The 20,856-nt window shown below is 30.9% G+C and overlaps 9 protein-coding genes across 9 annotated transcripts; 4 read left to right on the forward strand and 5 right to left on the reverse strand. All coding sequences in view use genetic code 12, as the record gives it.

The window, feature by feature from the left end:
• Window positions 1–185: 185 nt before the first annotated feature.
• KGF55_000186 (uncharacterized protein) lies at window positions 186–2,396 on the forward strand (the record flags this gene model as incomplete). Its single annotated transcript, XM_051756509.1, has 1 exon — window positions 186–2,396. The coding sequence occupies one exon, from the start codon at window positions 186–188 to the stop codon at window positions 2,394–2,396; it is 2,211 nt and encodes a 736-aa protein (XP_051616924.1).
• Window positions 2,397–2,429: 33 nt separating this feature from the next.
• On the reverse strand, window positions 2,430–5,522 carry KGF55_000187 (uncharacterized protein; the record flags this gene model as incomplete). Its single annotated transcript, XM_051756521.1, has 1 exon — window positions 2,430–5,522. One exon carries the CDS (start codon window positions 5,520–5,522, stop codon window positions 2,430–2,432), a length of 3,093 nt encoding a protein of 1,030 aa, XP_051616925.1.
• Window positions 5,523–5,800: 278 nt separating this feature from the next.
• KGF55_000188 (uncharacterized protein) lies at window positions 5,801–6,676 on the reverse strand (the record flags this gene model as incomplete). The annotated part of the gene is made up of 1 exon (XM_051756532.1): window positions 5,801–6,676. The coding sequence occupies one exon, from the start codon at window positions 6,674–6,676 to the stop codon at window positions 5,801–5,803; it is 876 nt and encodes a 291-aa protein (XP_051616926.1).
• Window positions 6,677–7,324: 648 nt separating this feature from the next.
• On the forward strand, window positions 7,325–10,863 carry AKR1 (palmitoyltransferase; the record flags this gene model as incomplete). Its single annotated transcript, XM_051756543.1, has 2 exons — window positions 7,325–8,234; window positions 8,480–10,863. 2 exons carry the CDS (start codon window positions 7,325–7,327, stop codon window positions 10,861–10,863), a joined length of 3,294 nt encoding a protein of 1,097 aa, XP_051616927.1.
• A 146-nt stretch (window positions 10,864–11,009) lies between these two features.
• On the reverse strand, window positions 11,010–11,528 carry KGF55_000190 (uncharacterized protein; the record flags this gene model as incomplete). The annotated part of the gene is made up of 1 exon (XM_051756553.1): window positions 11,010–11,528. One exon carries the CDS (start codon window positions 11,526–11,528, stop codon window positions 11,010–11,012), a length of 519 nt encoding a protein of 172 aa, XP_051616928.1.
• Window positions 11,529–12,058: 530 nt separating this feature from the next.
• Window positions 12,059–15,472, reverse strand: MSH6 (mismatch repair ATPase; the record flags this gene model as incomplete). The annotated part of the gene is made up of 1 exon (XM_051756564.1): window positions 12,059–15,472. The coding sequence occupies one exon, from the start codon at window positions 15,470–15,472 to the stop codon at window positions 12,059–12,061; it is 3,414 nt and encodes a 1,137-aa protein (XP_051616929.1).
• Window positions 15,473–15,966: 494 nt separating this feature from the next.
• Window positions 15,967–16,746, forward strand: KGF55_000192 (uncharacterized protein; the record flags this gene model as incomplete). The annotated part of the gene is made up of 1 exon (XM_051756575.1): window positions 15,967–16,746. One exon carries the CDS (start codon window positions 15,967–15,969, stop codon window positions 16,744–16,746), a length of 780 nt encoding a protein of 259 aa, XP_051616930.1.
• Window positions 16,747–16,759: 13 nt separating this feature from the next.
• REX3 (RNA exonuclease) lies at window positions 16,760–18,007 on the reverse strand (the record flags this gene model as incomplete). The annotated part of the gene is made up of 1 exon (XM_051756586.1): window positions 16,760–18,007. The coding sequence occupies one exon, from the start codon at window positions 18,005–18,007 to the stop codon at window positions 16,760–16,762; it is 1,248 nt and encodes a 415-aa protein (XP_051616931.1).
• Window positions 18,008–19,107: 1,100 nt separating this feature from the next.
• Window positions 19,108–20,832, forward strand: KGF55_000194 (uncharacterized protein; the record flags this gene model as incomplete). The annotated part of the gene is made up of 1 exon (XM_051756597.1): window positions 19,108–20,832. The coding sequence occupies one exon, from the start codon at window positions 19,108–19,110 to the stop codon at window positions 20,830–20,832; it is 1,725 nt and encodes a 574-aa protein (XP_051616932.1).
• Between the last annotated feature and the right edge of the window lie 24 nt (window positions 20,833–20,856).

A 20,856-nucleotide genomic window follows, 5' to 3' on the forward strand; every position in this document is an offset into this window, starting at 1 on the left:
AATAGTTCCACAACTTGCCATTATGATGCGAAAAACCTCTCTTGTCCGAATTTGCGCGCCGTACAACTTAATTTAACAATAGGTCTGTACTAAGCGAGACCTTAGTGGCTCTTACAGGAAACCTTATCAGAAACACAATTCTAATTTATTACTTAGAAACCAAATCTGATCAATTTGCAACATCAATGTTTGATTCTGAGAAACAACCATTGTTGGAAAGAAGTAGGAGGATCGAAGAAGAAAATGAAATTTCAACCCATTCACTAAAATACCCATCATTTTTAAAATCATTAATTGTCTTTCCATTTCAAAATTGTCTACCGATCAGTACCGCTTCATCCCAAGAATCATTAGGTATTGAAACCATTCCTGTTAAAGATGATGATATCGATGAGTCTATTGATTACTCGGATGATGATAAAGAGTTGCCAGATTTGCCATATATCAAAAACCCAGTCACTATTAAAGGTTCAAGATTTAGCTCCCACGAGAAGTTACAAGAGATAAGAAAATTGATGGTAAAACATGATATTGGAGTTTATATAATACCGTCTGAAGATGAACATATATCTGAAAATACAGCGTTGGCCGATAAAAGAAGGGAATATATATCAGGTTTTACTGGAAGTGCGGGAGTTGCAATAATAACAGTTACGGATGAAGATTCATTATCAGGTGAAGCAATATTATCGACTGATGGAAGATATTTTTTGCAGGCTCAAAATCAGTTGGATTTAAAACTATGGAAATTAAACAAACAAGGTGTAATAGGTTATACAAATTGGACTCAACTTACAATAAATTTGGCTACCAAAAACAGTTTTAGTAAAACCATTTCATGTGATCCACGAACATTAAGTTTATCATTAGGTAAATTTTTCAAAGAAAAAGAAACTTATTTTGATTTCAAGTTTCTCCCTACAATAGAATTTAATTTAGTTGATAAAGTCTGGGGCGACGAAAAACCGAAGAGATCTTTGGAACCTGTTTATCTCCTAAATTTGAATTATAGTGGTGAGCATACTAATCATAAATTAAAAAGAATTCGTGAAATAATGGAAGAAAAAAATGCAACACATTATGTTGTGACCGAGTTAGATAGCATAGCTTGGTTGTTCAATTTGAGATCGGATTTTGACATTCCTTTCGCACCAGTTTTTTTTGCTTATACTATTATCACCTTGTCTTCTGTTGAGTTATTTATTAATAAAAAGAAGATTGATAAAGGGGATCAAGAACTAAAAGATTATATATCAACAATTGAAGGTTTGATTATAAATGATTACGACGAATTTTACAATAGTACGAGTAAATTAAAAGGAACCATCTTCGATAGTAACTTAATGATCATATTACCGGATGCTTCTGCATCAACTTTAGCACTATATGATTCTATTCCTGAATCATTTAGTAAAAGAAAAATTCATCATGAATCCATTATAGCTAAATTGAAGTTATATAAAAACAAAACAGAATCGTTTAATGCCAAAATAGCTCAGTATAAAGATTCGTTGGCGTTTGTGTTGTTAATATCTTGGTTGGAACACCAATTGTTAAGAAAAAAGAAAAAAATCTCAGAGTATGATGCTGCTTGTAAAATATTTGGTATTAGGGAAAAATTACCAAATTTTAAAGGCTTGAGTTATGAATGCATTTCACTGTCTGGTGCAAATGCGGCTATTATTCATTATTCGCCAACAAAAGAAGAAAATTCTATTATTGATCCTAAAAAACCTTACTTGTTAGATGCTGGAGCTCATTATTTAGAAGGAACAACTGATATTACTAGAACTTATTTTTTTGATAACTCAGCCATAACAAAAGAAAACAAAAAACATTACACTTTGGTATTGAAAGGTCATTTAGCAGTAGCCATGGCTAAATTTCCTGCAAACTCAAAAGGAACAGGCGTGGTATTAGATTCTTATGCTAGACAACCTTTGTGGAATCATGGATTAGATTTTAATCATGGGGTTGGACATGGAATTGGAAGTTTTGGAGTAGTACATGAAGGTCCGATCTCTATATCATCAACTGCAGGTGGTCCTGACAAATCGGATTTATTTAAATCAGGAGCAATTATCACGGATGAACCTGGTTACTATATTGATGGTGAATGTGGATATAGAGTTGAGAGTGAAATTGAAGTGATTGAATGTGATGAGTCTTTTGGAAAGACTAAAAACGGTGGAAATTTTTTGGGTTTTGAGTATTTGACTAAGGTTCCATTTTGCCTAAATTTGGTTGACACTACCTACTTGTCGGAGATCGAAATTAAATGGATTAACGAATATCACGAAAGTATAAGAGAAGATTTTGCAGACAAATTGTTGAAATTAAACAATAAAAGAGCCTATCGCTGGTTAATGAGAGAAACCAGTCCAATAGAGATCTGATATATTAGGGGACTAACCATATACAATTCTATATCATTTAAGTGATGCTGAATATAATTTCGGAAAGCCTAAACTTGTACCTCTATCCTGACCAATTGAAGTCGAATTGGAATTTGAAAATGCTTTAGGTTTTTGAAACGCTCCTGGCTTTCTCAAAGTAGGTGACTGTGAATTTGATGATATGGTACTTTTTGTTTTGTTAGAAATGAATGGTGAGTTTCGGGGTAATTGTAAGCTCGGTTTGTTGATGGATGGTGAAGCTGCTTTGTTGAATGCCGAATTTGAATGTGATAATGATTTAATAGGAGGTAATTTGTTGAATGAGGACCCATTACTATCCAAATTAGGTTTAAACCTTTTTGAACTATTTACAATTTCTGATAAATGCCGTTTTGATTTTAATAAAGAATTTGAGATGTTATAATGCTCAACACCATTTTCCAATGTGCCTTTCACTATTTTGGTGATTGCTGCATCCATATTGATTTCAGAAACGTTCATAGTCGTTGCATATCTTTCGCTGATTGACCCCATGATTACTGAATTTGCAATTAGATGAGCCGATGATATATTCTCTTTATTGTTCAATACATGACCAACGACATCCTTAATACTCTTTATTAGATCTCGATTTTCCATTATAACTTCAACCTCCTTCACATCTGGTTCATTATGCTCCATGAATTCAGACTTTAAGTCTCCATCTATCTGACCAGTTTCTTCTTCACCAATTTGCTTGTTCAGTCTCTTGGCTTTTCTTTTTTTTATCTCTTCTTCAACCCAAACTAATTTTTCAGACGTGTCGGTTTCACCAAACTTGTTAGTTGCTTTTTTCTGAACTCTAATTCTCAAATCATTATCCTTATTTCTTTCCGCATTTTCTTCCCTCCATTTTTTCTTTCTTTCTCTATTAGCAATCCTGGTCTTCCTTTTGTAGTCTGGCGAGTTGAATATAAACTTGTCAATTGAATTTTTTGTTTCGGGTGTTAGTTTTGATGATGATAAATTTTCGAAAAATAGAGTCAACGACAGGTTTGTAATAGCTGAAATAAATTCAATTTTGTCGTTGGATATTTCAACATGATTTGGATCAGTCTCAGATTTGAAGTCTAAAATCATTTCTTCAATTAATTCGATTGATTTATTCAATTCATCTAAACCATCTTTCTGGAAAGTCCGTAAAAATCGAATCGCTATGGTCAAGGATTTAAGGAACTCATCAGATAATGTTTCAGAAAATTTTATTGTATTGTCCGGTTTTTTGAAAAAATCACTCAAAGAGCCCCCAGACGCAATTTCATCTGTGATTTTTCTAATTGTTGATAATATGTTTAAATCGGCTAACTCTCCACTGTTGATTTTTGAAGTAAGTGACGTGATCACTGAAGATATTTGTGACTTCATCTCAGGATTAGAAAACAAAGACGAAGCTTTTGAAAGTTCTAATGGACTATTGTTGGTAGAACTTTGATCTGTTTGATGTTTGGGGTCTGTTTTCAGAGACGTGAATTTTGGTAATGGTGGTACAGGTGCTTTATGAGTATGTGAAATTCGGTTGCTTACTATAGCTTTCGCAGGTGGAACAACTTTCTGCTCTTCAATCACTTCAATATCCATTTTCTCTTGCGGTTCCTCCAATGCCATTCTGAAAGCATCTCTTAAAATATCATTCATTTGTAATTGCTCTAAATCTAATGCCTCCGATTCAATTGTTACGTCAGTATGATTTTCAACTGCATTCAAATTTAACTGATTATTTTCCAGTTGAGTAGATTTAAGTACCTCAGCTTTTGGCCCGTCAACTAAATTTTGCATGTTACTTCTCTCATTATTTGGTCGAGTAATTTGATGAATTCCATCGTTTGTAATATGAGAATTGGGAGCGACGGAGGCACCAACTGACTTGAACGCATTTGTGATGGCTTCTTTCATATCATTGCTATCTAATGATTCTTCTTTTGCGATGCTCATAGCTTGTTGAATTGATTGCGCTATTAGATCGTTTAAATCTTGATCATCAAAATTGTTTTGGTCAAATTTGCTTAAACTTTGAGACTGAGATTGAGATTGAATTTGAGTTGAAGTTTGAAGTTGAGCATGTGATCTAGGTTGTGGCTGATGTAGTGTCTGTGTTTGCAGAGTTTGTAAGTTGGGTGCAGTGTTTGGAATTCTCTTGACCTTTGAGGATGAAGTATCTTTTGAAGCCAATGCTTCACCTAAAGCATTGCCAATTGCAGCTTCTAAATCTAGATCAAAGTCATCGTGCGATTGGTCACCTCTTCCTTCTGCAAATTGTTTAATGGTCTGAGTATCAGGTGGAACAATGTTTGATTCTGATGGATCGTTTTGTAGTTGATTCGAGGTTTGATTATTCAGGACTGGTGAAAGACTTGATTCACTGATATGCGATGGAGTGACATTAAATTTTGTTTGGTATCCACTTCGTGGGCTTTTAGTAACAGTATCTGCCTGCAGATTGGTCGTACTTGCACCTACATTTTTGATTGACATTTCAGCTGGGATATTTTTGGTGGGAGTTTCAATAATCGGTAATTGCGACACTAAGGTATTGGATTCGGTTACATTTTCGTTATCCACCTCTTGTTCATCTGGCTTTTCTGAGCTTGTAGCAAAGAAACCTGCAAATGCGTTATTTATGGCACCGTCTAAATCTTCTTCCTCTTTGATCGGAGATGTATTAAGATTTTCTTGAGCTCCAGCTTTGCTCGAATCTGAATCTGTAGTCGGTAGGTTCAAATCATGTTTGTTGGTTGAGTCCACAAAAATGTCCTTAATGGCATCTTCCAAATTTTGATCTTCATTCGACTTTGGGTTTTCATTACTTACTTGATCTTCACCCTTCTCAGAAGCCTCACCTTTAACTACTTGTAATTCTTTTGTATGTGAAACTTGTGGTTTTTGTATTTCATCAGTGTTCGAGTTATGAGACTGGTTGTTTTTGTTTAAATTATTGAAGTCAAAGTTACTGAAGACGTCTCCTATCGCATTTTCTAGATCTAGATCATCATCTGTAGTCGGTAACGTTGCCTGATTATTCTGTAGTAGATCAATGTTTTTCTTGTTATAAATATCAGATGACTCAGATATAGGACTTCTTTCCTCCATTGTTCTATTTCATATATTAAACAAACGTAAATAAGTTTTTGACAAAATACAAACGATATCAAGCCTTACTTTGGAAAGTTGATCAGCTCTACTTCTATTGATGTTACTTGTTGATGTTTGAGAAATAAATATACGATATGACTAGGTTTTGTGTTTCAATATGCGTATCTACTTAGACTAAAAAAATTTGTAAAAATCGTATAACTCTATCATTCTTATATTCTAAATTTGTAATCTATACAAATGGTCATATGCTATCAGAGACTTCAATGCAAGACTTATTCCTCTTTTTGTTCTTCAGTTCTTAAAGCAAAATTTATTATCAAACCTAAGGTACCTGAACCAACACCGTCAAATCCATCTTTTTTTATAACCCAGTTTACATTATTTAATGTATCGTTGGCATATTTACTTACATCTATATCAAATCTTGGAATTGATACTAAATACTTTGAATCTGACAATTTTAAAAAATCAGTATCAAATTGGAAATCATAATTGGTACCACTTTTGAAAGTAAATTGGTCACATTTTTCTTTAGTGTTAAAAAATTTCTTTCTTTCTGACGATGTAGTTGGTCCATTTTCTATTACTTTGTCTATATTTTCCTTAAAATTCATAGGCTTTGCATTGGTATCCACAACTTCCTTTGGTTTTTGATTTATTCCAATATAACTGAAACTATTCAATGCTAATCCGTAAAGATATGGTTTTGCATTATAAATATCTCCTTTAACAGTATCATTTATAAACCAATTAAATAACTTTAAGCCAGTGCTTAATAAAGTAGTTGGTACATAATCTTTAATTGAGTATGTGAAGTCATTACCAAATACAAGATCTCCACCTTTTATATCTTCCTTTGGTGTGAATTCAATATTGATTCTTAAATTGGGTTCAGGTCCATCTTCTTTCAACTCTTTTTCATTGAAGTCTAATTTCTCACCATTAAGAAAAGTCTTGTCTCCTTGATTATATAAACTATTTGATAAATGTGGTTGTGATCCATCAAATTTTTTCAAATTTATTAACAATTTAAAGACTCCAATATCGGATTTGATTTCAAGCGGTTGATTTGTATTTATGGGTACAATTTGGAAATCCGAATCATAGTTATTTGAAGCTTTTATAAATAATCGTTTGACAACAGCCATGATTGATTGAAGAGTCTTAACAAGATCAGAATTAATTTCAGTTTCAGAATTTAATTTATTATGTATGTTTGCTACATTTATGCCATTTAAGGAATATACTACTTATTATTTACACGACTGGTTATATTTTCATTGAACCAAATGCGTTTAAAAATAGGACCCAATTGAAGCAAATGAACTCCTATTATTTATTTGATTTGTTTGATTTTGATATTCTGGTCTCTACTCTTTAATTATGGAGAAAGTAGTAGGTACTGCTTTTAGTGAAAATTAGAAATTGTAAACCTTAAGGGGTAAACACATTACGAATAAGATAAGAAACTATAGATCTCCACAGGGTTTTGCATATAAAAATCTGTAAATTTACATAAATATCACAAGAATGAATTTGATCAAAAACTTACTCTCGAGGGTCACACTAATTTAAATTCAAAACAATAATACAATTTTACTCGATTGCAGTATAATTTGAAAATTAATTATTTGGAACAAAAAATAGCAATTTTACACTTTAATTTTAAATCTAACAATAACTTTAATATTAAAATACAAGTAGATCTATTACCAATTTTCAAAATTCTTATTAATTTCATAATTCCAAAAATTTATTGAATACTCAATTTACTAACAATATACTGAATTCAATAAATGTCATCATTTATCTTAAAATGGATCACAAATCGTCTTATCAAAGATAATCAATGGAATAAATTTGGAGTAGAAGACCCTTATTATGAATATGTGGTAACAAATATTAATAGGAAAGGTGAAAAGAAATATAAAAAGGTTGAGAGAAAAATACCACAAGGAATTGATGAACACGATATCAAAATCTTGAAATTATTTAAAAAAAGAGCTTATCGTTATGATTATTGGTTTTCAATATTTGGAGTTCAATTTGGTTGGACTAATTTAGTTAGTATAGTACCTATTTTTGGAACTATAGTTCAAACTTTTTGGTCATTACAACTATTGTACTTAGCAAAACAAATTACTGATGGTTTACCATTGGATTTACAATTACTATTCTTGCTAAATATTGCAATTGATTTTGGATTAGGATTAATTCCTATAGTTGGAAGCATTATTGAAATTGGTTATAAAGCAAATTCAAGAAATTATTTATTACTTGAAAAACATTTAACAAGAGTTGGAGAAAAGAACATGGGTATTATCAGTAAGGAAGAAGTAAGACCTGGTTACATAAATGATACTGTACAACCATATATTGATGACAAAGTGAAACCATATATTGATGATAAAGTAATACCTTACATTGATGAAACAATAAAACCAAATGCAATAAAAGCTGGTGAGCAAATATTAGATCTTTTACATCGTAAACCAAGAAGCACAAGTACTTCTTCAGAAGCTTCAACAGCAAATTCAAGCAGTGCCTACACCACTCAAACAAGCAACACAACTGCAGTATATACCACATCAAACCCAAGGGTTTCCTCAGGTACAAATGAAAAATTCAAAAATGATGACGCAACCATTACAAATGAAAGTGGAAATGGAAGTCTTAATAGTAAGGATGATAGTAAATCAATCAGAAGTATAAAAAGTATAAATGACAGGCAAAAAAAACTTGACGAAGAAAATGCCACAAATGCACAAGATCATTAATATGATTGTATTGAAATCTCAACTAAAAGTTAATTACGTATACTCGAATAAGCTGTATGATTGTTGTAATGTCTCTCTACCTTCGCCCTCTTTTAAAAGAGTGATTCAAAATTACTTCTGCATAAGTTTAAAAAAAGTCTAAAAGTCTTGACCTAATTTTTCCATGCGGCGCAGTTATTCAATTGCAAAATTTCGATCTAAAGTCTTTAAAAATCAAATCAATTGCATCAATATCACCATCTAATATACTTTATGTTCAATTTATTACAGAAATACCTTATGTAATGATTCATGAAGAGGAAAATGGCGGTAGGAGTTTTACCGAAACAGAACACCAAGAATTGCTGAATAATACATCTGAAGTTGAAAGCTTTTCGAAACAAAACCTAGATTCAATAGAATTGAATAAGTTGAAAGACAAAAATATAGATTCGGAAATTCTGAAAAATGAGGAGCTTCTTGACTCCGCGTCTATCAATTCAACAGACGCTGTCATTGAGTCTAATGTAAATGGTGATTCACATGATGTCAGAACGGACTTAGAATCAAATTCAAAATTAGCTCAGTTTATGCAAAGTTGTCAAGAAGGATCAATCGATTTGGTAAAACAATTAATAGGGTCAAAAGATGTTTCAGTAAACGAAACATTTCAAGATGGAATAACTGGGTTGCATTGGGCATGTATAAATAATAGACTAACGTTGGTGAAATATTTAATTGAAAATGGAGCCGATCCGAATCTTTATGGTGGAGAATTGAAAGCTACGCCACTACATTGGGCATGCAGAAATGGATTGGTCTACATTGTTGACTATTTGATATCTGAGTCTTCTGCTGATCCGAAACTAAGAGATATACAGAATTACGATTCACTACATTTAGCTGTTCATAGTTCAAATATCATGTTGGTGATATACCTACTAGTGTCTTGTTGTGATACAAATAAACTATATATAGATGAACCAGATGGTTCAAATAGAACCGCCTTGCATTGGGCATCTTATCAAAATGATATTTTTACAATTAATGCCTTGCTTAAATTCGGTGCCGATGTCACTAAGGTTGACGACAATTTATTTACACCCTTGCATTGGTGTTTCATGAGAGGTTATAAAACAGTCATGAAAACTTTAGTTGAAGCAGGATCTGATATTTTTGTTAAGAACGATCAAAACAAGGATAGCTTTGAAGTAGCTCAAGATATGAATTGTTTAACTACTTGGAAAAAAGTATTAATTGAATGTGGTCGAGATCCAAAAACTTGGAAGCCTAAAACAAATATAATTCAACCCAAAATGGGAAAGATATTAACGTTCCTTGCACCATACATTTTACTACCAATTTCATTGAAACTATGCACAACTTCACAATCTTTGGCAATTCCTAAATTAATTTTTTCGTTATCATTTTTTGCATTTGGAATTTACCTTGTAAATAAAATCATCATTCCAACTTATTTAATAGACGATAAACCGCTTCCCAAATCTCCAATCCTAGCTGGGGTGTTTTCTGCAACAGCTTTTTGGTGTATAATAGTATGGGCATACAACATTGTTCCACGGTTGTTTTTCAGTAATTTCATTACCAACTTATTACTCACGGTTGTGATAGTTACATTTGTATGGTCATTTTTCAAAGCGATGTTCATCAATCCAGGTTTTGTACCAACTCCAACCGATTCATCAATAATTTTGTCCCAAATTAAAGATCTTATAAACGTTGGTAAATTTGATACAGATCATTTTTGCGTGAACACTTTAATTAAAAAACCTTTGAGGTCAAGATATTCAAGACACAACAATAAATTAGTAGCAAGATTTGACCATTATTGTCCATGGGTTTACAACGAGATTGGTGTTAGAAATCATAAATTATTCATAACTTTTGTATATTCATTGAACGTTGCTATATTATTATTTACTTACTTGTCAATACGATATTTTGACAAATTGAAAGATTCATATGACTCAGATGATGAAGATGAGAGTTTATTCTGTCAGATGATCGGTGATGATTTATGTTTTGGGTATAAGAATCATCCATTTCATTTCAATTTAATGGTATGGTGTTTACTTCAATATATTTGGATTTTAATATTATGTGTGGTTCAAACATTTCAAATCTTACGAGGTCTAACAACCTGGGAATTCAGTTCATTAAATTCACAAATATCAAACAGTAGGCGTTTTAACCATTCAACAGTTCCAAATGAAGTTGTTGCAGATTCAATAACTCAACCACCATCACAAAAGACAACAGAGTTACAAACTTGTTTAAATTTATTGGGAATTGATCAATTTATACTAACTGTTAAGATGTCAATTGCATCACTTTTAAGACGAAATAATAATGAATCAACTGTTGACCCATTACGTATTGAAATTCCAACTGATTATGGATTTAAACAAAATTGGTTAGATTTTTGGATTATTGGAGATGCTAATTGGAGAAATGTATTCTATTTACCGATAGAAGGTGAAAATAACCTAAACGGGCAAGTCGTCGATTACTACAAGTTATATGAGTATCCTCCCAAAAAGTCTACTCAAGTTGTATAAAAGAATTGGCATTGTCGAGACAAACCTAAAGTAATGAATTCAAAGTCTATAGTTTTTAAATTGTTACAATCAGATTTTCAGAATAATGTTTTGTTTATTACGAATTTTATTTATCAAACTCTCCTAAATACATGTAAAAAGCCTTTTTAATATCTAATAAAGGTCAAAAATTTAGCGAGAAATAAACCATAAGCACCCAAAGAGACAATAGATAAAGTATTAATTAAGGTACTTAATCCATGCCATCTACCAAATTGAGAATTTAAAGCAGCCATAGCATCGGATGGTTCGATTCCGTTGTCTTTTTTATCCTTCTTGATAGCAACTAATTTAATTCTTTCTTCTTTAATAGCATGACATTTAGGTTCAAAAAAGAATAAATTTAACATTCCTGTAATTGAACTTATAGCTAATGTTCCTACTGAAAATGGACAATAAGCAAATGGTGTAAGTAAACCTAAAATGAATGGTGATAAAATTTGAAATTTAAAATAAGTTGGAAATACTTTTGATTGAACTTTACTAAATTCTTCTCTTGTTAAATTTTTAAAAATCAATGGTGATACAATGTATGAGTAAAAAGCTGAACCTCCAAAACTTAATGAATAAAATAAGAAATGGTATGGAACTCTAGTGTTTAAACCTAATGCTGTTAATAATGACATTTTTTATGCTATCTTTAATCAATTGAATTGAATTGGAACTAATTGAGAGAAAGAAACAGTAGAAGTAAAATTGAAAAATATTTAAAATTGAATAATAATTAATGAAAAGTTGGGGTTTAATCTATAATATTCTTTTTAAGTAGGCTGGTGCGGCTCGGTGATTAAATAAAATTGCTACTTTAATCCACCATATTGTGATTGAGATTGTTATTGAAAACATCACAAAATAAGATGAAATTGGAAAGGTCAGTGATTTCAAATTCTTGCTAATTGAATTATTAGAAGACGTTTTTACAAATATAAGATTTACCGTGTCAGAGGCTAAGTGCATTGGCAATTTTGAAGCATTTCAAAAATATTTGCTGCAAATAAATTTTATGCCTAATCAACTACAAATCCGAGTGCTCACAAAATTAAACCTCGATTTTGACCCCATATAAGAGATAAGTTGATTGTAAGCAAGACAATAGATGAAATGGGAAACAGCTAAGCTACAATTGACATTGACTTCTATACTATCACTATATAATCTAAACTAAATACTCTTTAGCAGCAATCTCAGCTTTGTTTACTATCTCGTGACTTATACCACACATCAAAGCTACATTCATTCCAAATGATCCTGAAGCAACTCCTGATTCCAATTTATATAAAAATGTAATTTTTTTAGAATCTTGATCAACAATAATTGCTAGTCGTAATGGTTTAACTTCAGAATGATTTTGAAATGATAATGCTAATGTATGAAAATGAGTTGCAAAAAATCCAATTGGTTTTAAATAAGTAGCTAAATGATATAAAACAGCTTCAGCAATAGCGAAACCATCACTAGTAGATCCACCTCTTCCTAATTCATCTATGATAACAAAAGATTTTGGTGTTGCAAAATCCAAAATTTTCTTTGTTTCAGATAATTCAACAAAGAATGTTGATTTTCCTTGCATAATCTTATCATTTGCTCCCAATCTTGTCATAATTCTATCAACTGGGGTCAATTTCGCCAGTTTCGCAGGCACAAAACAACCAATTTGACATAATAATATTGCTAAAGCAGTTGTTCTCATTAATGTTGATTTACCTGCTGCATTAGCACCTGTCAATAATCCAAAATTTGGTTCATTTCCACCTAATTGAATATCATTTGGAATAAATTCTTTTATTCCCATGAAACAAGGATGTCTTAGTTCTTGAAAGTCAATGACCCCTTGATCTTGTTCGATAAATTGAGGACGGCATGATGGATACCCCATTGATTCTGATACTTTTGTTAATGATAATATACAATCTATATTGGCAATTGAGACCAAAACTTTCATCCAAGTTTGATAATGACTATCAAATTTTTCATACATTCTTAATTTAAGTGTATCACAAACTTGTTTATGTAATTCTCTTTGTTCCATTAATTTTCTTGCTAATTCTTTCACTTCTGGTGACCAGAATCTTTTAACTTTTGATGTTGCTCCCATAGTTAACCAATTTTGAGGAACATTTTTAACAAGTTTGATTGGTAATTCTATAAGATAAATTTCTTTACCAGAATCACGATAAAAGATTTCTTGAGATTTGAATTGTTTCTTATAGTCTTTTAATTTTTGATTCAATTGTGCTTCTAAATCATTCATTATAGTTTGAGATTCATCAAATTCTTGATCAACACCTTCTGCTGGTATTATTACATCATTTTTAGCTTCCTGTCTATCAAAAGCATCTTCCCATTCTGATATGTAACCTGCCATTTCTTCTGGAAAATTTTTTAAATATTTATACAAAACACCGCTTTCTATATTGGCAAATTCTGATAAAGTTTTAGAAAATTTTGCAATGTTTTCAAAACTTTCAATCACTTTTAAAAAATCTTTGAATCTTAATGTTTTACCATGAATTCTAGCAATTAATCTTTCAAGATCAGGCAAGTTCGAAAGACATTCCTCTAAGACAGATCTTAATTCTAAACCATCATTCATCAAGTATTCAATTGAATCATATCTATCGTTGATGTCGGATATTTTCATAAGAGGATGTAAAACCCATTGTTTTAATAATCTTTTACCAAATGCAGTAGTTGCTCGATTTATCAATTTTAGTAATGTACCTTCATCCGAACCATCATAATTATTATTCAATATTTCTAAATTGCCTAATGTATTACCATCTAATATCAAATGAGATGCTTGATTTTTTGAAATTTGATAATGATGAATATTGCCCAAACTCATAATACTTTCATCTAATTTCAAAATTTTTAAATATGACAACAAACCACCTAATGCAGTGAAAGCTACATGTTTCTCCTTAAAATCAATTAAAACTTGAGGATAATTTGAAAAATCATCTAAATCATTTGCTGGGTAGTACTTTGATTTTACTAAATTTTCCAATGTTAAATCATAATCCCAAAATTCAGTAATAGGGTTCAAATGATTCCAAATTTGATTATTTGAATGTGAACTGTATTTGAGTATTTTACTAGCAATATTACAAAGATTACCTTTTTCACAAACGATTTCCTTTGGACGAACTTGTGTTATTAATGTATCTAGTTTGGTACACTCAGAATCATCCTCCAATTCAATTAAACTCAATTCAGAAGTCGCAGTATCAACAAAGGCAACTCCAAAAATTTTGGATCCATCTTCTTGAGCTTGCTCCTTAATACTTAAGCAATAAGTAGACATATCATCAGTTATCATATCCAAATTAGTTAAAGTTCCTCCAGTCAAAACATTGATTAACTCTCTTTTAATAATTTTTTCTTCTTTTGATCCACCACCTCTTATATCTTTACTCAATTGACTTTCAATTTGATCAACTTTTGCAACTTTATAACCTAATTTTATGAATTCATTTGACCAATAATCAAAAGACATTTGAGGAACTCCTGCTAATTTCATATTTGCTCTTCCACCACCTGCAATTTTTAAATCAAATTTTGTATTTGCAATTACAGCATCATTTTCATATAATTCATAAAATTTACCTTTTTGAAAAAACACAACTGTATTCCAATTTTTAGATTTTATTTCCCAATATTGTTTTTCAAAATTTGTAAATTTGGACCAAGCAGATTGTGGGATATATAAAGTTCTTGGATCGTAATTAGGATGACTTGGGTCTCGTTTTTCTGCATCTTTTATATTGATCAACCATTGGTACCTTTCTTCATTTTGTTTTTCAAAATTTTTTTTCTGAGAAATAGGTTTTGACAGATATTGTTGTGGTTTATAATCTGTGTTTTGGTAAGATGAAGATGCATTGAACTTTTCACTTATGCTTGTGTCTGTACTGTCATCAAGATTTGGTAATTTTGGTAAATTAGCTTTGGGTTGTGTTGACTTAGTAATCGAACGCTTCTTTTTCGATTTCATATGATCTTCTTCTTCCTCTTCTTCTTCTTCAACTTCAAGTTCTTCTTCATTAACTTCGTCATCAACAACGAAATCATCATCATCCAGAAATGGTTGAAATTCGTCATCTTCATCATCACTATCGACAGGTAAAACTTTTCTTTTCTTTCTTTTAGTATTCACTTCACTTCCGTCGTCTTCGTCGTCTTCTGATTCGTTATAATTGACTCGTCTAGACCCTCTTTTATTCGTTAAAACTGGTGAAGAGTTTAATGCTGCAGTTCTTTCTTTAAGTGGTGTTTGTTTGGTTTGATTGAAATCTGGTGGTGATGTCATACTTGATGAATATACATCTTCACGATCATATAACATTGAAGAATCATTTTCTTTATCACTAGATTCATCCAATTTGAGTTTCGTTTTAGTTTTAGATTCTAATGGTGATGAAACGATTGGTAATGTATTGGATTTGGATTCTTTAGATTTTTCTATTGATGATATTGGTTTGAAAAATGACATTAATGATGATTGCTTTTTGTTTCCAGAAGAGTTCATTTGATTAGCCAGCTCTTTAGCTGGAGTTTTAAATTTCGCCATGATATTATCTATTGAAGGATATAATTATGTTGAACATTAAATGAATGAATATTGAATGTGGTTAATATAAAACTAGATATTGGTTGTAAAAAATAATAGAATTAATATTAAACACTAAATCGCGTCTTATTATTATGATTTTTAAAAATACGGTTTTAAATTTTTACGTGTCTAACTGTTTAATTTTTGTGTGATTAATTTAAATATATTGGGCTCTTATTTGAGAACCATATAATTAGGTCTACTAATACCAAATAAAATAAGTAATTAGTTTCAATTAAACCGTATAGAGAAGTACTGCAATTGAAAAAGAAATCATAAAATGTCTAATTTTAATTATGGGTATAGTCTAGTACATCAAAATAAAGTGACGTCCATAAACAGTGCTATGTAAAAACTTAATGTGGATTTATTAGATAAGTTTACCAGTTGTTTTTGTGTTGCATAACATTTTGCACCCAATTTTTACAACTTAAAACAAGTTAATCATCATAATGTTTTCAATAATATTGTTTATTTATTTCATAATAATCGCGAATGCTGTAAAACCTAATCCAAATCCATCTTATCAAGACCGTCCTATATTCAAAATCACATCAAAAACTCATGACAAATCAATAATTATTGATTTCTTGCAAAAAGTTGCAAATAAAATTACGGTATCACCAACAAATTTATCAAAATTTCAAATTTGGTCAACTTCCGTTAGTTCATCAAAAATATCACCTACGGTTCAAGAGCAAGAATGTATTGAAAACACAAATGTGAAATATTACATAAGATCCTTAAAATTAACAAATAGATTTTATGAAGCAAGTGAATGTAGAATTAATTTGAATCCAAAGATGAAAAGTATTTTACAACCTACGGAGAATATTCATAATATGATCTTAAGAGATGAAAATGTAATAGATACACAATTGAAATATGTTTTATTAGATGAATTCAATAGGTATGAACAATTTAAGGAATACAAATTTAATAATTTTGACGTTCTCAATTATGACTTAAATTGTTTAATTGATTTCCAACAATTAATGCAAATCGAATTCAAAGAAACAGTTATTGAAGTAAATCTTGAGCAAAGAGTTGAAGTTCATGATTCTTGTGGGTTTTTAGATATAAATTCAAACTTTATGGGCACTTCCATTGATTATGTTTTTAATTATATACCATTAAATGGTACTTTTTTCTGTAGAAAGGGTAAAAGTATATCTTGCAACAGAGCCATAGCTGAATCAAGTAATCTGAGATATAAATTACCAGACTTTTAATAATATAATAAACTCATAGTTTTTTATTAATATGAAATTTCACAATTTCAATTGCGGCGATTGAGTCCTCTGCACTATCATGTTCCCCAACCTGAATGTTTTTACTCAAATATTTAAAAGCCAAATCTTTTAAACTTAATCTGAAAGTAGGACTTGTTTCAAATTTAGGATATAAAATTGAAGTATCTATTATATTATTGTGAATCAATCTCATAGTATTCATATCATTTTCTAATCCATGACCAATTAAAATTGTATCTTTTCCCATAATTGCTCCTAATTTTTTCATCAGTTGATCGTAACTCATAAATTTATCATCAATTTTCGATATTCCAGAATATCTTGTATTTAAATCAACAACTTCTCCAAAAGGTAATACATAAATATCCAATACCGTTTTCAAAGTGAAATAGTCAACAGCAGTAATTCTCATTAGTTCAAAACCCTTAGTAGTAAATCCCATTTCACAATCAATCCCAAGAACTTCGTATTTTCCCTTTGATTTAAATAAGTCACTTGTATACTTATAAGGTAGTATGGATTGTTTTTCTTCTGGTGATGTTATTTGGAAAACGTGATGTTCAGATGAATCACAAGGAGTTTGACTATCCGGTGGAGCCATACAACAATCAAAATATCTTGACTTAGTTTCTATTTTACGACGTATTTTTCCATGATGAAAAAAGCATTTTGTTTTTTCCAACTGTTGACTTAATTTGAATTCAGTGCCACATCTACTACATATTCTAGTTAAGCTTTCGTTTGGTTTTGAAGTTGGTGGCGTCATTATATAACCATATTTCAGTAATTTACTAACTGGAATAATCAACGATCTTAAAGCTTTCAATTCTTCCGCTGAGCTTAATGTAGGTTTATTTTTGACTTTATCAAATTTCTCTGGATGCTCCAATTTATATACCGCATTTCTTAGTGTGGAGGCATATGTTCTTGTAGTTGAACTTTTCGCGATTTCATACTCAAATTCTATGGCTTTTAAGTTAGGGGTTGCAATTGATGGATTGATCTTTAACATAATCGATGCAATTCTTTCTATATATTTTTTTCTCTCTGGTATTGTAGCTGGTGCTGTGGAAACTGACTTTGGAAGAATATGTTTAACATCAATTGATTCTGTTATCTCTGAAGGAGAGGTTTTCAACTTTTTTTCTTGAATTGGTTCATCACTTCTCAACGGTCGTTTTTGATTATTCGGTGATTTAACAAATTTACCATCGATGTTTTTGAGTTTATCAAATGGCATTAGTATGATCAAACACTCGTATTTTTTTTAAATGATAAGCAAGTTTAGATCAAAAATGTAAGACAAACAATTTTACAAAAACGGTTTGGTAGCGCATATCATTTAGATCTATGATCAGTTGTTGTGTTTGATATGAAGAAATAAGGTTAGAGTAGCAAAGGACAGTCTGTTACTATGACTCTCATTCCGCTTGAAAATTGATATGTAAAACTCATGACCTCAAAAAAGTACAAGAAATTAATGAAAACTCATCCCCGATGCATCGTTAAACTTACGGTGGCCAACTACGAGAACTCACAGTCTAGAACGACAAACAATCTAAATAACATTTACAGCTAGGATAGGACCTTTCTTAGCATTTCATCGGGAAAATTAAATACTAAGATTTAATGGCATTTCAGTATGATCGATGCCTTCGGACATTAAGCTCCTTTTGTGTGCAATAATTCTGGTATAAGGAAACTATAAAGCGGCAATATGAGAATTTGAAACATCGAAGAAAAAAAGAAATTCAAAAATTACTTTCTTATTTTTTACTCTTTGTTTCAAAGTTTTGTAAACTTTAGTCAAATTTTAATGGAGAAACTAGTATTTTGGATCTCAACACAAAAGTAGCAATACTTCAATACGGATCACGGAGCAAGTGCAAGGCAAAGGAGTTGATCCCTTGTGAAATCATAACAAAGTGTAGCTAAAGTTCAAAAACGGTAATTTTAATTCGAGATCTGATACTAATCAGTCAAATTCCATACATCTATTTAAAGTCCCTGAATATTTTAACTTAGATTCAAAAATTATGCACGAATATGAAAACGCATAAATTGCCTAATCAATTATACAAAAATAATCAGAAATGCCCTTTGAATACAAAGAAAAAAAAAATTTTACTTATAAATCTGCAATAACTACTACAACTTTTTAAATGTATTTAAAGATCATCTCTCAATGGAGTTAAGATTATGAGATATAAAATCTTTCAAATCCCCTAATGGAAGGAGTAGACTTTCTTAAGCTTAAGTAGTTAATCTTTACCGAAATTTAACTAAGTAATTGGATTTGTTTCAGATTACTTGGTTGCAAAATATTAAATCATAATCGACATGTCATTCAAAGATTCAAAATTGGAAGATGGAAATTCATTAAACTCGTTTCAAATACAATCATCGAAACAAATTGGTGGAGAATCAACAATATCAGACTATGTCAATGAAAAATCAAGTACGAAGGAAAATTCATTCGTTTCATTTTTCAAATCATTTCAAATAGTGAATAAAAATAATATCTCCAATGTTGAAGTTTTGACTCCAGAAGATAATTTGAAAGTATACCAAGTCAAACTAATAGCTCTTGCATCATGTATTGGTTCTGGTTTGTTCATTTCAAGTGGATCAATAATAGCGACGGCTGGTGCGTTGGGTAGTTTTTTAAGTTATTTCATAGTAGGAGTTTTAATATTTTTTATAATTCAACATTTGGGAGAAATGACTTCACAATTTCCAGTACGTGGTAATTTTTTAATATATAATTCAAGATTTATAGATGAATCTTGGGCGTTTGCAATGAATTGGAATTATTGTTTGCAATGGATTGTGACAATTCCATTGTCTTTAGTTTCAGCATCTTTAACAATACAATACTGGAATGATGATATTAATGCAGCTGCTTGGGTTGCTATATTTTGGGTAGTCATTGTAGCTATCAACGTTTTTGGTGTGAAAGGTTATGGATATGGTGAAAGTGTATTTTCAGTTATTAAAGCCATTGCTATATTGGGATTCATAATTTTGGCAATAGTATTAGTAGCTGGAGGAGGTGAACAAGGATACATTGGAGGTAAAAATTGGCATCCACCTTTTGCAAATGGATTTAAAGGTGTCTGTAATTCTTTAGTCAATGCATCATTCAGTTTTGCTGGGACTGAATTGGCAGCTATAGCAGCAGCTGAAACATCGAATCCAAGAAAATCTTTGATTAAAGCAACAAAACAAATATTTTGGAGAATCCTTATTTTTTATATGTTAGCTATTATATTACTTTGCTTTTTGGTTCCATTTAATGATCCTCAATTGTTGGGTAATTCAAATTCATCTGCTAGTCCGTTTGTTATTGCTATTAAAAATGGAGGAATTAAAGTATTACCATCAATTTTTAATGCTTTAATATTGATTGCTGTTTTATCGGTTGCTAATGCTAGTGTTTTTGCTACCTATAAACCTTTAGTGGCATTAGCAGAAGCTGGACATGGTCCTAAATTTTTAGCATACATTGATAAAAGAGGTAGACCAATTTTTGCAATTATATTTGCATTATTGTTTGGTCTCATTGGTTTTATATGTGCTTCCAAAAATCAAGAAACAGTATTTGCATGGTTATTAGCGGTTAGTGGTTTATCATGTGTCTTCATTTGGTTTTCAATTTCTTTAGCTCAAGTCAGGGTCAATTATGCTGCCAAAGTGCAAGGAATTGATATTTTCAAACCTTACAAAGCCATTGGTGGGGATTATGGTGCATATCTTTCAATGATGATTAATGTATTGATCCTTGTTGCTCAATTCTATGTGGCGTTATGGCCAGTGTCTGGTGAAAACTTTAAAGTTGAAACTTTTTTTGAAGCGTATTTGGCTGCCCCAATTGTTTTGGTTTCATATATTGGCCATAAAATTTGGACTAGAAATTGGAGACTTTATATTAAAGCTGAAGACATTGATTTAGTAACTGGTAGAAATTTGCTTGATGTTGATGTTATAAAACAAGAAATCTATGAAGAAAAAGAAGTTTGGCTGCAAAAATCATTTTGGTATAAAGCCACACGTATTTGGTGTTGAAAGAATGTTACCAAGATGATTTTA

This window comes from Candida pseudojiufengensis (genome assembly GCF_024610245.1).
Source record: "Candida pseudojiufengensis strain CBS 10847 chromosome Unknown scaffold6, whole genome shotgun sequence".
Classification (NCBI taxonomy): Eukaryota; Fungi; Ascomycota; class Pichiomycetes; order Serinales; family Debaryomycetaceae; genus Lodderomyces; species Lodderomyces pseudojiufengensis.